The sequence below is a fragment of the Mesoplodon mirus genome (assembly GCF_964341445.2).
Source record: "Mesoplodon mirus genome assembly, chromosome: 7".
In the NCBI taxonomy this organism is placed as follows: domain Eukaryota; kingdom Metazoa; phylum Chordata; class Mammalia; order Artiodactyla; family Ziphiidae; genus Mesoplodon; species Mesoplodon mirus.
The window spans coordinates 132,672,620-132,689,735 of record NC_138983.1 but is presented as its reverse complement, the minus strand read 5'-3'; the positions used below and the strand labels follow the sequence as shown (position 1 = coordinate 132,689,735).

The window sequence follows — 17,116 nt, the reverse complement described above, 5'->3', positions numbered from 1 at the left end:
CTCCCAAAGCGTAGACAGGCTTCTTCCTGGAACCAGCTTGCAGCCTGGCGGTGCTTTGCTCACCCCTTTGTAAGTAACCTGCCAGTGAAAGCTGCCCTAACTGCCTCTCTTCCCCTTCTCTCCTCACACACACAAGAAACGTTGCTTGAAGGCACGGAAGGGGGCGAAGTTTCAGCAGCCAATTCCATCACCTCTCGGACACGCACTCCCACTCCCTACACATCTCAGTGAGCAACAGCCACACCGACAAAAATGGGAGCATCCGGCAACTGTTCAAATTTAGTGCCAGTGGCACTCCTTTCTCTTCGCGGTTACTCTACTGTTGAATGCAACCGACCAAACTTACTGAAAGCATATTCAATCAGTACTTCAAAATCACGTGTAGTTTTCAAATTTTACAGGACCAGGTTCACCCCAGGATGAGTCAATAGATCTGCTTTTTCGTTTTGTATTTATAATGTGTTCAGTGTAATTAACAGAAGGAAACTGAAGCTGAACCTGAAGGAACTGCAGAACTTCAAGCAAATGCTTCTTCAAAACGAGTTTTTCTTTAAAAAAAAAAGGAATTAAAATTAGAAAGATTCCTTTACATAAAAAAAATACTGTTTCAAGAACATTTAAGATATCGAGGTTCTCGTTTTTTGTTTTTTTAAATTATTAAACCTGTTTCTTAAAGGGATATGTTTAACTTTCCAGGTGGTACAATTAAGTCAACTTTTTCAGAAGTCAAAATATACTGCTAAAGAACGAAGTTCAAAATCTAAGTCAAGAATCAACTGTACTCCAATAACAATTTCTAAAAAATCTAATGCTATTTTTAGGATGATTCTCTAATATTAATCAATTGATAGGGAAAGGCTTATCTATAAGTAAAAGTCAGGATGGCAAAATCATGGGGGAAATTATAGTTATCATAAACCCAGAGATTATACACGAACATTCAGGATATCAGTTAATCTCTCTCCCTCCTGACTTATTGGACCAAAAGTTTTGATTTGGTTCCGAAAAACTTTTTACAGTCCTATCAGTTGCTTAAAATAATGCTATTTTTAGCTTGCTTTGTAGGAGTTGTCATTCCTGTGGAGCTTTTGGTCTTTCCTGAAGTGTCTACTTACCTCTTTTATATTATTGATCGAAAGGAACACGTCTTCATCTCACCTGGGGCAGACCAGAGTAACAGTACGTTTTCTTCTTGAAGATGTTCTCCCCAGAACCCACCTTTCCAAGTATGCTGTATAGCTGTATTACCAAGACTTCTTCTCAGTGCACTCTGATTCCACTGTTTCATGACTCTGATTCCACTGTTTCATGACTCTGATTCCACTGTTTCATGTTGTTTGGTTGGGTGTTTGTTTTAATTAGTCATCTATTTCTTGGAATTTTCACTTCGATAGATTCTTCAAGTAACTTTTTCAGAAAAGCTGAATGGAAAGCAAACAATGCCTTTATTTTGTCCTTGATAGCATAGCTAGGTTTAGAGTTCTAAGAACGAAATTGGGACCCACCCATCCCATATACAGACAAGCACACATAAAAGCATACTTTCAAGGCATTACAATTTTATCTTCTATTACTCAGAGTTGTTCTTGAGAAGTCTAATAGCAACGTGAGTCAGTCTCTTGAAGGTAACCTATTTTCCTGGTGTTTCTCCATAGAGATCCCATCTGGTTTTGGGGTTTTTTTTTTCCTTTCATTGCTTTTCACTTGGCAGTGAAAACCATCTATATGAAAAGTCCAATCTTCATCATAAGTCCCGAAAATTTCCTGATTTTATTGTCTCCATGCTTCTGTTCTCATTTTCTGAAACAAATGTCAGATCTGATTCTTGGATACCTCCACGATTCTTAACTTTTTCCGTGTCAATCTTTTTGCTCTTTGTTCTGAGAAATTTCCTCAGTTTTACGTTGTAGTTCTCTAATTTAGCATCCTCGGCATCACTTCTATAAGCCATCTCGTTTTATTTCCACAACTGTTTTGATTTCCAAGAACCTTCCTATTCTGTCCCCTTTTCACAATCTGTTCTTACTTTATGGATGCAATAGTTTACCAAGTTTCTATGAAAGTAGTTATGAGAATTTGTTAACTTTTATTTCTAGAATTACTTAAATTTCCTCCAGGTCCAGGTGGGGTTACTGTGTATCTTAGAAAAGCTCCTGAAACGATGCTGCTGTTAACCCATGGTTAAGAACTACTTATCTAAATGATCAAATGGTTACTCAGGTCTGAAGGTACAACATTGAAACTTGAAATCAGAGAATGAGTCCAAGGATGGAAGCCTGAACACATGGCATAATCTCTTATCCTACTCAAAGATTCTCTGAATTCCAATGTTTTATCCAACTTTGAGACCTATGGAAAATAATAGTTATTTGAACACATAGTTCTTAAGAATTTGATTTCTCAGTCTCCTACACCGTATTGTTAGGTCCAAGAAGACAGCAATCATCTTTCTGGTTCACCCTTGAATCCCCAGTGCCTTGCAGAGCCTGACAGAGAAGGTGCTCAAATGACTGTTACATAATTAAGTCATCTGTTCCCCTCACTTGATCCTTTACTGGTTCTGTGGACTCGCTTTAGGTTTATCCAAAATATTTCACTGAATGTACGGCTCTCATTGTTAAAAAGACCGAACTTACACTGACCTGGAGTCAGCTTCCTTATAGCTTCTGTGGGTTGAACGATAGCACAGGAGGGATGTTAGGGTGGGGGCAAAGACGTGGGGTGGTGAGATGACTGCTGAACAGCCTTCCATCACTACTGAAGAACCAGTAACGTCTACCAGAGCAACCTCCACAGAGGTAACCACGGAGCACAGAAGCTGAACAAATGTACTACTTCTATAATCAGAAAGTAAGTGGGTGGAAAATGAACAGTGAACAACTATAGTTGCCCTTTTATTCCCACAGATGTTATCTTTTAAGGTGGTTCACAAACCCCTAACCATTAGTTGTCCTCTTCTGGGTTTATTCCAGTTTGTCACAATTTCTCTTAAATTTTCTCTTGGCCCCTTACCAAGTGCAGAGCAATGAACAAGTCAGTGCATGAATTTGTCCATTTAAAAGTTTCCAACAGACTTAACATACTCAGGTCTAGAAAGCATTTGCTTTGTAGAGTTACTATAATGGACAACTCAGCTCTAGATAGGATAAAAGGGTCGTGTTTTCAACACACATACCTGTCCAAGCTGTGATGTCTGTCCCTGAAGAGAGATTTGTGAACATGATTCCTTAGATCCTCCTGGCTGTATGATTGAAACTCAAGCTCTCACTTTCGTCTGTAGTGATGTGCCCTCCCTTATTTTCAGTTACTATTAATCTGCCTTAAACTGCCATTCTGAACTTGGCAAAAACAGAGCCTACTCTCCCTTTGATCCCAATTTCCTAATCGCTGCCCTCACTGCCCATATGCTAGTGAAAAGGCAAGAGAAGTTTACACTGCTTTTGTGTACATCTCATGAAATTAGGAATACCTACAACAATAGACATTTGGTAATCTAGCCTTTGTACAGGCCTGGCCTCTCAGTTACACTAATAAAACTTTACCGATTCCTCACGTCCAGTGACTTAAAGCATTTTCTATAGCCAGGCACAGTGCTGGATAATATCACTTGCCTTCCTTGACTCAACTTCCCTCACCCTTCTAAGACCAGCTTAGCTGACACAAATACAAATTTCAGGCAGCAAAGATGTGGCCATTTTAATCTCATTTTAAAAACTACAACAACCAATCTTAAGTAAGGTAGTCGCTGATCAGTTGCAAGCTGATAAAATACTGAGGTCTTCTTCAACCACCCCCTCGGCAACCTGAAAGTAGTTCTCTGCAATACTACTGTCAAATGACCAGAGGGGTATTGAAAATAAATCTTAAACTGTCTTTTACAATTTTTTGTTCACTAGCTGGAAACACCTACTTCCAAAATACCCACTATTTTAAAACCTTCTGTATTCAAACTTGGTTCACATCTGCTGGCAATGATTTTTAAATCCTTATTTTGTCCTGTACATAGTAGAGGTTTCTGTTAACCAAATGTCTAATCTGTTCCCTAATGCGAATGTTCAATTCTTGAAGTCTAGAAGGCCCTCTCTTCCTTCATGAGTACACAGGACAGATGCACATATAGACTTTAAAACTCAATCCCAAATTCTTTCACAAGATGTTAACATGATTACAATCACATAACCCAAACTTCTTCAGGGAACATTTTTCAGAACTAATCTCCCAAATTATCCAAGACAAAGTCCTGGGTTCCATGCATACGTTTCTTGAAATGACGACTTGTAAATTGCAACCATTACACATTTGTGGGAAACAAGCTCACGTTTGTGACGTCTTAAAACTGTGCAAGTGCTTTGACACCTGCCCCTCCCCCCATATTTAGTCTCTTTGAAATGACAGGAAAACACCAACCAATCACAGGTTTAATGGGTTTAATAAGTTTACCCCTTCAGTTCCTATTTGCAGCACCCAATATTCCTTTGAAATACCAGACAGACCCAGCAGTGGCCAACAATAAAGTTCAGACCTCCAGAGTTTAAAAGTTCAGGTTCTCTGAGCATTCTGTGTTGCAGTGGCACTTGTCCAAAATTGGTACCTCCCTATAGCTGGGGGAGCTTTAAATGTACCAGTGAAAAAAGCTTTTTCCCCTTCAAGGGGAAGAAAGAAAACCACTCCTCAAAACCCAGCAGATCTGGCTGTGAGGTCTTTCCTCCTGTCCCATCTCTTCAGGCTTGTTTTTTTTCTGCAGTGGAGCAAGAGACCAAATCTAGCCTGAGTTACAAGAAACAAGACAGTGATGGCTATAACGGGAGTGACCAGGAGCAGCAGAGTCTCCTTTACTTCCCACGTCCAATATATGTGCTTCACAGAAAAACCAAAACAACAGGTCCACAAAATACAACAACTAGGATTACAAAAATCCATTCATCCAAGGGCGGTGGAAGGCAGGAAGGGGAGGTGGGAGGATAAATGGCACAGGGAGAAAAAGTATTCAACTCAGTCCAGGCACGGGGGCTGGCAAATGCTAGAAAAGAGCTGCAGAAAAACCTGTGGTCCTTTCAGACTCACCGGTGTTTAAAATCCATACTGGTGTCAGGACGATTCTGCCTTATGTGCACCAGAGACAAAAATCCGATTCCTCAGAGAGAAGGGAATATGCACAGGGCCCTTGGCAGAGTGGGTCCTGCCTTCCCTGGTCAGGGAGGTGAACAAGAAAAAGAGCTGACGCGGCATCCTTCCAATCCCACCCATCCCCTCTGGGTGGCAGGCGACTCAGTGGCCCTCAGCAGCCTTCAGTTTGGCAGGAGATGGGTGTGGTGAGGGGAACTTCTCTGCAGACGTTGAACTACTCAGGGCAGACTGCAGGTAGACCGTCTTGTGGAAGAGTCTGTTGCTTAAGAAAACCACCAAGGAGAAGAGGCGCAATTGGAAAAGGCTAAAAGGCAAAAGAGACCCAACCTGTTAGACGCCCCCAGTTGAGCAAAATTGTTTTAATTATTTGACAACTTCCTTGACTACTTTCAATTTACAATGATACAGGGGAAAACAAGACAACAGAAATTTGATCAAGCCAGTACAGAGGTTAGCACACAGGTTAAACAGGCAGCAACTAAAGAATGCACTGGGTCCTGTCAGGAGTGAGTAGTGTTACCATCTGCAGCGTCGGGGCTCAGAGGAAGTAAAGTTCTATTTGAGATTAACTTTGATTCAAGAAGTACCTTTCTAGGGTACAAGCTTCAAGCTATGTCTGAAGCTATCATATGCTATGTGTATTTCATTTTCAGGAGAGCTTCAAGAGAATGTTAGTTACGTTAAGATACACACTTAGCATGTACTGGATAGCAAGAACATGCAAGAACCCAAAGCAGATTGGAAATTTCTGATAAGTGTATCCTCAATGACTTAGCCAAAATTGATCAAAAGATTAGGCTTTTCTCTGAAGTGATAAAACTTTCAGAGTGCTAGTGTTACTGAAGATTCATTTTAAAATACTTTGTTTTACTGTCATTATCAATAAACTCCTGTAGCCAGACACACGGCCCACTATTTTTAAAAAGTTGGCCATTCTTACAAAATGAGCTCAACTACAGGTGTAAGTTCCTTATTCGGTGAACTGTTACATTTTAAGAATATGTATAATAGCAGCAATTTCTGAAACACATATGTGCACATATGCATGGGGAAAATTTTGGGATACATCCCAGAAGTGTTTCTCTCATTGAACTGTATATTAATAGTTTCCTGCAATGTAAGGTTATTTTTTAAAAACCTTAACAAAAATGTCTCATTCACATAATTGCAGTGTTATGGCCCCAACACTTTAGACCAAAAAAACTTAACACATTTTAGCTAATACTGGCTAATACTTACTATGCTTTGCCAGGGGTCTTTGCTTCATTGGCGCTGATAATGAATAAAGGAAAGAGGATAGAGAATAGGCAGCCACTGTTTAAAAAAAAAAAAAGAAAAGAAATAATTAGTCACCTTCAAAACATCCATGACTTTGAAGACATTAGAAGCCCAAAGTTCTTTGCCTCCAGTGCTAAATATCATGGCTTGATGGACCCTTCATGTATCAAACACATCTTTTAAAAAAAAAAAAAAAGGATTTTTCTAAGCGCTGGCTATGTTTAACATTGTTCCAGGAAGCAAAACAGAAGAAAGAATATGGCATATATGATCATGCAGACTATATTTTAATGCTGAGAATTCCCTGGCGGTCCAATGGTTAGGACTCCGTGCTTCCACTGCTGGGGGCACGGGTTCGATCCCTGGTTGGGGAACTAAGTATGCCGCAAAATGGGGCAAAAAAAATGCTAACTGACAAATGTCTATGACTATCTGTCAGGGAGAAAAAATCCTACAGACCTCGTGATGGCCAAGCAAGAATGCAGAATGCCTAGCACAGAACCAGGCATACAGAAGGTGTTCCCTACACGGAGTACTTTTACCAGTCCCCTTCAAGTCCCTACAGTCAAATTACCTGACAATGTAGGAGGACTGCATTGCTGTGAGGAAAGCCAAGGGCAGACCAAATCCGAAGTAGTAAGGCCAATTCCTTTCTATGTTTGACAATCGCTGGTGCATTTCAATTCCTAAAACAAGGAGCCAATACAATTAGGCTGCATATTTCCTTTTAGTCAAATGACTAAATATGGTAGACAGTTTATTTGAGGTTTGAGTTGTAGGTACAGACCTGCCATTTAGAATACAACTGAAGCATATAAAAGAATTGTCCAAATCTGATAAAGCTTCTATGCGAAGCTTTTACAATTGAACAATCACAGTTTCAAAGCTGGCAGGCTAAGTGAATTCTGAATTACAACACCAGAACCCTTTGTCAGTATTAGTCTTGAACAAAGCAAGAATCAAAACAAGGCAGCTATCCTCTAGGAATCAATTAACCCCTTTCAACCAACCACACCCAAATATGCCAAGGACTTTCAAAATATCCCCCCAAAATAATCTGTATGCACCAACGTCAAATTGATTTCTCTAATTCAAAATAATTTGTGCTCATTTATGCCACCTTATGGCTGTCAGAGCTATGTGGCATTAAGCTCCATAAGGAGGATGCTACACTGCTACATTCCCCAGCAACAAAGTTAAGGGTTAACCCCCCGAGCCAAATGTAAGTCCCCTCTTGCCAAAAAGGCTGCTTCATTCCAAAGACGGTTTGCCAAGGGCCTAAGTATTGAAGAATTTAAGAAGTCTACTTAGTAGCACCATTTCCAAATTGGGCCTCCAAGTTGAGTTTCTTTAGACAGGCTTACCTTTATTGAACCAACGATATTCGAAGCAGTATAGTGAGTAGAGAAGAGACATATGCAGGAGACTAACCAGCTGACCAACAAGATGGATGGGAAAGAGACTCACAAACATCCCCTGAAGAACAAGTATGGAAAATCTTAATTCCAAACCTTCAGAGACCTGACACTGTTCACCTGCCACTCTGAGTCATCACTCTCTACCTAGATAGCCTGATTGTTGCTTCTCAAGTTTCTAAATAGCAGGAGTGTAAAGAATGCTCAGGGTGGCAGGGGGGAGCAGGCAAATTCATGTTTCTTTACCATTTTATGATTTTAAGTCTCTAGTTTCTGTGAAAAAATGATTTACAAATCATTGCCTCCCATAAACATATCTGTTGAGTATAAATGTGACACCCTATCTCTGTGAAGCTCCCTCTAGTGAATCTCCTTTTCTTAATCTGCTCCATGTGCCCAGAAGGCCAGTCTCACCTGGAGGAGGAAAAGAGCCTGCAGCAAAAGGTTGAAGAGCATGTCAGCAATTATTTTGCTGACACTAGGGAATGGGTGAGGCTTCCTCCCTGATACCTCGAAGGCCAGGTCGGCTATATCCTGTAAGAGAGAAAGGAGCTCACCAAAACATTAATTAAATGGCCTCAATATCCAGCCCCAAAGCTAAGGCCACTGATCTGCCATGAGAACTGCCAGGGGAGAAAAGCCCCTGGATATCTGGCCATGAGATGCTCTGGAGACCTGAGAGGATAATTCCATTTTACAAGAGCACAGAGATCACCCACTGGCTGCTTGACCAAGAAAAGTTAAGGCAGTGAAATCGCTCCCTACAAGGCCACTAACTTCGCAGGCTGAAACCTGCCATCTGGCGATCCATTATGCCATAAAACCCAGACTCCATTCTGCTGTGGACCTACCTGAAACCAAATTGCATTCACAACTTTGCTAAGCACAAACAGGGGGAGCACCCAAAGAGCACTGAAAATTGACGTGAGGAAAAACTCGAGCCACGACCAAACATCCCCATGTAGTGACGGATCACCTAAGGAAGGCGGAAAGGCTTATTAGTTTAACTGGAGAAATGGAAAACCAGAAGACCAAATATGCAACCCCTACTCCACACACATACATCTTTGTTTCCTGCCAGCACATCACTGCACCTATTTCAGAGAGTCTTATTCTTCACAGACACACCAAATTCTGGCCACAACTCCAATTCAGAGTAGCCACGGAGATGTGCTGCCTACCTCGAGACAAACCTGCTTACCGGGTGGTGACTGATACATCAGTGAGCAGCAGTACACTGTATGCAGGAAACCACCCCGGTTCAAATCCCAGCTATGCCACTTACTAATGGTTTAACCTGGGTAACCAATTTCCATTTCCTCATCTATAAAATGCTAACTGTAACAATACCCAAAGGGTTGTTGAGAGATTTGGGTTAAAAACATCTAAAGCTGCAGGTACAGAGGAAGTATTCAACAGACTGAGGGAGACACAGGGAAACACCTCCCACCTCGGCAATGGACATACTTACCAATAATTTGGGCCGTTACTGACTGAAGCACGGGAATAAACACTCGATAAAACAAAAGGAGACTGAACTAAAGGAGAGAGGAAATAAGGTAAACATTAAAAGCCCTTCTTTAAAACAGGAGTTCCAAGTTTCAGTGTAATTATTTTCCAGATGTAAAGTGCCTTTTACAAATTAGGAGCCCTGAAGTGGCACCAAAATTGGACTCAGCTGTATTTCCCAATTCTCCAGCTGAGGAGTACAAACCTGACACTGCCTATGAAAACAGTAAAACTTCTGGGGGACTAGAAGAACATTTCAATTAGTAGTCATGCCAAACTACAGGCATATACTAAGTACACAGTCATATTTTATTAATTAAAGCTAACACCTAAAAACATCTGTGAAATGTTTAGATTAACAAGTTGAATTACACTGAATTTCCAGTCCAAGAAAATACTTAACTATTTGTTCCTCAAAGTACTCAAATTTCACTTAAGCCTGTGTTGGTTCTCAGTCAGCTGTAGGCAACCTTCTGGTATGAGTTTCAATAGTAATCAATTCGAGGACATTGCTATGACCAGACAAAGGGAGAACCTTGCCCATACCCATCTCTTTCCCCTCTGAGCCCCCACAGTTGCTCTTAACCAAAATGTCCAGACAATGTCACAAGAAATTGTTACCTATTAACATTAAAACTTGTGAATAAGTCATTTAAGAAAAAAGTGTATATTCAGGGCTATCTATTCCTGACATTTACATACAAGTTTTCTCTGAGTGGGAATAAAATGAGTGAAGGTGCACAGAATCCTCAGTCATGGCCTTAAGCATGTATTAGCAGGTGAAAGCTACCTGTCTCAGTTTCAAGAAGACATTGAGAACCATAAACACCAAAATAATCTGAATAAAGATGCTTATAAGGCACCTGGAATTTGACAAAAAAGAACTTACCCAGAATACTCCACCATTCCAAGCGCAGCACTGAAAAATTCTACTAACAATACGTGGTTCACTGGAAAAGACCACATGTATTTAGCTTAAAAGGCATACAGGCTATTTCCATAGTGTCATTCAGTAGCTCTCCTTTTTAATATCTTTTGTTGGCATATTATTTTTCCAGCACCTATTGTTCTCCCAATGTTCTCTCCTAATGTCAATAAGAAAAGGCTAAAAATATTTCAAGAGAAGCAGTTTTTCTTAAAAAAACAAACACACAAAAATCTATCTTTTCTAAAATCCAAGACTGGAGACTAGTAGAGGATGTCTGAGGTTCTTCTATCAAAATCCACACAGGCACTCCTAGAAGTGTCCACCAATCCAAGTAATTTTTTTATGGTTTTCTATTCACCATCCTGATTTCTTTTAAACACCACGACATTTTGAACAAGGATTACTGCTAGACACCAGTTTAATTCAATGTGAGGGGAGTGGGGGGAAATCACCTGTAACTTTTTTGGGGGAGAAAGTACAGAAGACAAATAATGGGGTATTGAAACTCCAAGTCACTATGTATGTCTGAATTCTATACTAAGTTTAATCACTTCCTAAAGTGCCCACAGAAGGGAATCCAGATGTTTTCTGACATCAGCCTCCACTCCTTACCTCTCTTGCTTCCTCTCTATACTCTGGGCTCTCCTCTGAGCCAGGACACTGCTTGCCCTTCTTCGACGCTGCTCCTCTCTCTTTTGTTGAATTCGAGCATCTAGCTTTGAGATGGTACAAATTCCCCAGATGGAGTCTTTGATTCCCTATACACAAGAGTATTATTTTTAAAGAGGGAAGATTTTGGATCAGAAGACTTTCCAAAGTTATATACAGGAAAGTGATGAAATAACAGTGGAAATCATGGTACTTAGTTTGCTACAAAGCTTAGGGGACCCTTGATATTTTTCTATTTTGAAATAATTCCCAATTTACAGAAGAGCTACAAGAACGGAGAACTCCCTAATACCCTTTCTCAGGATTCACCAGCTATTTTGCCACATTGTTATTTATTCTTGTTTATATATATATATACACATTTTTTTAGATCATTTGAGTAGGTTGCTGTGTCATGTCTCTTTACTTTTAATTGTCCAGTGTATATTTCTTAAGAACAATATTGTTCTTAGGAAATATATATAGTTATCTATTAAAGAAATTAAATATTGAAATAGTTTAATCTACAGTCCATATTCCAATTTCCCCATTTGTCTCAGTAATGCCCTCTATAGCATTTTTACCCCTCAAGTATCAGACATCAGTTCAGAATCACATGTTGCATTTAGCTCTCATATCTCTTCAGTCTCCTTTAATCAGGAACAGCTCCTTAGCGTGTCTTCCTTTATGAAGTATACAGGTCAGTTATTTTACGGGATGCCCTCAATTTAGGTTTGTGTTCTCATGATTAGGTCCCAGGTTACATATTTTTGGCAGGAATATCACATAAGTGATGGTGTGCCCTTCCAGGTATTACATCCAGAGGCATGTGATGTCTGTCTCACCTTGCTGGTGATGTCAATTTTACATATTCAGTCAAGGTGTTATCCAGCTCCATTGTATGGCTGCAAATTTTTCTCCTTGCAACTAATAAGTAATCTGTGGGCAGACATTTCTGAGACCAGGCAAATATCCTGCTCATCAAGTCCTCTCCCCTAGATTTAGCATCAATTAACAATTCTTGCCCAAACCAATCTTGAATAACATGGTTGCAAAATAGTGGTTTTCTACCCCCTCTAACACTTACCGATACTATAAAGCTAAGTTATTGCCCTCCTCTCTACTCTTCCAATATCAATCTAATGTCTACAAGTATGATCTACATCCTGTACTAAACTAGCAATACTAGGGTAGATTAAACACTGGTCTCAAGAAAAGACCAGGGCTGGACCAAGGCTAATGGAAGACACAAAGAAATAATCACTGTAAAAGTGTGAAAAGCCGTAGGATAAGAGCACGCCACATAAGACAGAAACAACATTGTAGTGTAGCTGGAGGAGAATGTCTTTAAACAGTGTATGCTGAGGAAGAGGGTTGTTAAGTCTATAAGTCACTGATGGGGGCACTTGCCAATGACTGGAAGAGCCCCAATGGCAGAAAGGTTACTGTTATTACTACAAACATCAGAACTGCCTATTACCCAGTTCAAAGGACTGCACTCATTCATCCACCCACTCCCATATTGAGCATCTTCAATGAGCTGGACAACATGTGGAAATGCTCAGGAAGCTTATAACTCAGCAGGAAAAGTACACAAGTAAACCAAAAGAAAAAAATAAAGAAATAAAAATTTATAGTTTAGCAAGTACCACAACAGATTTATGTCCAAAGTACAGTGGGAAGGACTAGGGTATTCAACTTCATCAAGAAGCAGAAAAAAGGGGACTTCCCTGGTGGTCCAGTAGTTAAGACTCCGCACTTCCAATGCAGGGGGCGCGGGTTCGATCCCTGGTCAGGGAACCAAGGTCCCACATGCCATGCAGCCAAAAAAAAAAAAAAAAAAAAGCAGCAGCAGAAAAAGGCATTCTGGAAGCAATGGCCAACCTAGATTTAAGAATGGCATTTTCACCTATTGTTATGAGCAAAAACAAATTTTAGAGAAAACTGTCAGGATACAGAGAAATGGACAAGTTTATGAAGTACCTGCCGATAGGTGCATAAATGGGCAGCATGCACCTGGTCTTTTATCTATGAGTAATGTTTAATCTTATTTTGCTTTTTAACTTCTAAATCTTCTACAGTTTAAAATTAAGATAGTCCAGTTCAAATGGCTTAGGGCCTAGTATGTGCTAGGATGATGACAGCATGCCCACCTCTGAGATACTTACAGTCTAGTGGGGCAGACAGACACACAAAGCTCACGTTGTATAACTGATTCAGGGTTGAAATTTTATCGCACAAAAGGATGTGAGGTATTAAAAGCAGATCACATGAATCCTGCTTGGCCCTTCTAAGATAGTCCTTCAATTCCCCTCTCTTTGATTCAAAGATAATAAACTTTTAAACACTCCCACTCCCCTTCAGAACTGGCCTCTCTCCTGCTCCTGGGAATAGAGCTACAGGGGCTACAACTAGGGCATTAGACCTCAGACAGCCACTATAATGGAATGTTAGGCTACTGATCATGTGCGTGACTACATCCTAAACAGATCTCTATAGGACATTTTTCTAGAGCATCATCATCTCCGCCTTGTAGAATGGGAGAATAAGACAGGTCCTATAATGTAGATCCGGACAAAGTAGTTTAGGTAATAGCACTGTACCAATGTTCACTGCTTGGTCTTCAACAATATACCATGGTTACATACGATGTTAACATTAGGAGAACCTGGTGAAGGATATAGGGGAGTTCTCTGTACAGCCCTGCAACTCTAAAATTATTCCAAAATAAAGTTTAGGGAATTCCCTGGCGGTGCAGTGGTTAGGACTCCACGCTCTCACTGCCAAGGGCCGGGTTCAATCCTTGGTCAGGGAACTAGATCCCAAAAGCCATGCAGCATGGCCAAAAATATATATATATTGATAAGTAAAGTTTATCAAAAAAAAAAAAAGAGGGTCCGGGGCCAAGCTGAACAGGGTTTCAATACTACAGACACTCACTAGACAGTTCTCCCAAGCTTTTGCGAGATGCAGGATAATCCCTCTCCCTCGAGTAGTGTGGATTAGAATGAAAACTGGTAGGTGAAGAATCCAACAAATATAATAAAAATTTCAAAAATACCTAAAGGATTTTCTAGTCAGTTCCTGCAGCAAAAGGGTCAAAAGATGACTTGACGTACTCACCCTGGCAAGGTCCTGCAGAAAGGTTTTGACACTGTCAGCCATCTCTTCACCGCCCCAACTATCAACTACACAAAGGAGAGAGAAGTGTCCCCAAATGTCTCATCATGAAGCACCTGGAAACAGAGGGAGCATAAGCGGGGAAAAATATTTATCTTCAAGTTACTTCATGTACATTTCTACATGATGACGTTTTCCACATACTTCTCTAACAGGATTGCAGTAGATTCTAGCACTTAGGTAGATACTAACTAGCACAGTTAACTAAGTGAGGTTATACCTGTAACTACTGAAAAACCTGAAATCAATAAATTTTTAAATCACTTACCACCCTTTCACTTTACATGGACTAGTAATCTCTTCTCTGGGCCTTGATGTCTCTAACTATCCCTCCTACACGTCCCAAGTACTTTTCAGATTTGACATCATGAGATGGGTGATAATTACACTTCAATATCCTCCTAAGCAATATTTGTGCTTGATGTTACTTGAATACAAATACAGGAGCAAAATGAAAGTTCTAACAAAAATTACTAAATATGCACTTCATACACAGGGCCCCTCCAGCACACAGATAAGTTCAAAGTATGATGTGAAATTTCCCACCAAGACCCCCAAATATGCCTTCCCTGTTTTCCAACTTTAAATGTATACATATATGTACAATTTTAACAAGCATGCAGGAAACAATGAATTTTAAACTAGGCCAAAAAAAGGTTAAGTCCACGTGTATAAACATTCTTTAACACACTACAGCTTTCCCATTTCATTTATTTCTTAGGTGCATGAGAAATCTAGCTTCATAAAATAATAACTTGGAAGTTCACGTGGATAAGTATTTTTAAAATACTACGCTCCCACGTAATGTCTAAGGTGAATGGAAAACCCATTTTCAAAAAGTTAATTAAGGACTTGGGATTTTAAAATTCTCAAACCTGACTAAACCCATCTAGGGTATTCTTCATTTAAGAGATAGACCAGAATGACAATCTCACAGGCAGCTTCTATACACCTCGAATTTCAAAACATAAGCACACTTTCCCTAATGACCACTTCACCAAACTGTACCTTATTGACCCAACTGGACTACTGCTACCCAGAACAGGAAGAGCAGGGAATACAGCAGAGGGAAGGCAACTTGCACAACACTGTATGTACCATCTTCTCCTTGGGTCAAATCCTACACAGATGCACTCAATTCAGGTAGAGAAGTTTCTAGGGTAAGAAACTTTTGTTAATGCTCCCACTTAAAAACAAACAAAAAACACCTGAGTGATAGGATACTCAGTGACAGGTGAATAGTTAATGCTCAATGATGATACGTAAGACACTAGTTTCTAAAGATTATCATGGATTCACTTTTAACCATCTACTTCCTCATCTATGAATTAAGAGTATTAAAATGTTTCATAGGTTTTGAGTACAAAGTGCAGTAACATGACAATAAAAAAACTTCACTTCTACATAAACATAATCCCACTACAGAATGAGCTAGTCTGGGAGTTTAAGGAAGCCGATTACTTAGTCTGGGTTTCTCACAAGGTGCTGACACAGCTGGAAGCATGCGGGTCCTAATCCAAGGAGAGGAGCTGTGTTACCTGAACCATGGCCATTAACAACTGGCTTCTGCAAGTACCAAGTGGCAGGTTACCTACTGACCAACAGTGGCCTGTGAAGGACAAGTCACTTCAATTTTATATGCAAATCCTATTTGAATTATCCGGAATATTCAGAAATATTATCCGGTTTGACGAAAAGCTCAGGCATGGAGAAAAGCAACCTGCCACGATTTGAGACCAGAGACTGTATAACACGGAGGGAACCCTCCAACTGTGGTGGACGTAAGTGAGATGCATCTGGTTCACAGCATTTCACAGACGGAGGAACTGAATCTCCGAAGTTAAATGGCTTGCCCAAGATTACAGCACGTGAAGGCTACAGCGAACTTCAAAACCCCGGTGTCTGAACCCTCAGTCGGGGCTTTTTACTCAAGCTTTGCGATGAGGATTTTTGTTTAACCAGAGCACCCCATGGACAAAATGTCTCGTAAGCCTGTAAATACAACTGGCCATTAAATTCCTAAACAGTCATGAGAACTTATTAAGCATCTACTGAGGCACGGTCCTGTACTTTCATTTCTAAGTCACTAAACCCAGAAACCCAAGTCCGGAAAGCAGGAGGCTGTCACATCCCACTCCAGTTTCACTAAAGGTAAGCATCCTCACATCCCACCGGGCTCCCCGGATGCTCAGAGCCCACAGGTCCCTTCGGACCCGTTTCCCCCCAGCTCCTTGGCAAACCCGACTGGAAGCTGGTCTCCCTCCGCAACCACAGCCGTGCACGAGGCGCGGGGCACGCTCACATCCCGTCACGCGGGGAGCTAAAGACAGCCGCGCCGCACCTGGGCAGAGGCTCGCCCGCGATTGCGGGCTGCGTCCCGCGCCCCGCGCCCCGGCCCTGCCCCGCCGCCGCAGCACCTTCCCGCCAGGCGTCCCCGCGCGCAGCCCCCGCCCGCACCTCCCAACCCCGCGCTTGGGCCCTGCTGCCCTCACACGCCCTCGCCGCCCCAGCCACCGGGGCCCCTGCCGCGCACGCAGGCTGCGCGGCGCCAGGGCCTGGCTCGGCAGAACTGCACCTACCCGGCAGCTTTGCCCCCGCGGCTCCGGCTCCGGCCCGGCCCCTGGCCCACCGCTGGCCCGCTCGGCTCCTCCACGCCCCTCCACACCCCTCCGCGCCCGGCCACCCGCTCCCGCCAGGGCGCTCCCAGGGCCGGGGCCGCTGCGCCCACACTGGGCATGCCCGGGCCGCACGGGGCCGCTGGGAAGTCGGGCGGGCGCAGAGTCCAGCCGCCTGGGCGGAGGGGGCGGGGCCGCGGCGGCGGAGGGGGCGGGGCCGCGTGGCGACTGAGCCTGGGAAATGCAGTCCGTCCTCTGGGCCCACCCGCGCCGCTTCCGGCGATGCCGTACTTCCGGATCCCGTGTCGTGTTCTTTGCTCTCTCCCATTTACTTCTGCAGGGTTGCTTGTCTTTCTATTATGAAGCCTAACAGCAGAACAATAAAATGCAGAAGTATCTTGGTCTCTTTGGTTGGA

The 17,116-nt window shown here is 41.9% G+C and overlaps 1 protein-coding gene across 1 annotated transcript; it reads right to left on the bottom strand.

Moving 5' to 3' along the window:
• Window positions 1-4,410: 4,410 nt before the first annotated feature.
• EI24 (EI24 autophagy associated transmembrane protein) lies at window positions 4,411-16,835 on the bottom strand. Its single transcript, XM_082627734.1, has 11 exons — window positions 16,665-16,835; window positions 14,029-14,141; window positions 10,870-11,015; window positions 10,219-10,279; window positions 9,292-9,358; window positions 8,672-8,796; window positions 8,235-8,354; window positions 7,770-7,881; window positions 6,980-7,091; window positions 6,367-6,441; window positions 4,411-5,431 (listed from the first exon to the last, which is right to left on the bottom strand). Exons 2-11 carry the CDS (start codon window positions 14,068-14,070, stop codon window positions 5,269-5,271), a joined length of 1,023 nt encoding a protein of 340 aa, XP_082483860.1. The 5' UTR covers window positions 14,071-14,141; window positions 16,665-16,835; the 3' UTR covers window positions 4,411-5,268.
• Window positions 16,836-17,116: the final 281 nt, after the last annotated feature.

Bases quoted from the DNA above. Each gene is read 5' to 3' on its own strand.
- EI24 (XM_082627734.1), bottom strand. From the start codon at position 14,070: ATGGCTGACAGTGTCAAAACCTTTCTGCAGGACCTTGCCAGG. The intron at 8,797-9,291 runs GTAAGTATGTCC...CGCCTTCCTTAG, and splicing joins AGTAACGGCCCAAATTATTG to GTGATCCGTCACTACATGGG. The intron at 6,442-6,979 runs GTAATTTGACTG...TTTTTTAAACAG, and splicing joins CAGTCCTCCTACATTGTCAG to TGGCTGCCTATTCTCTATCC.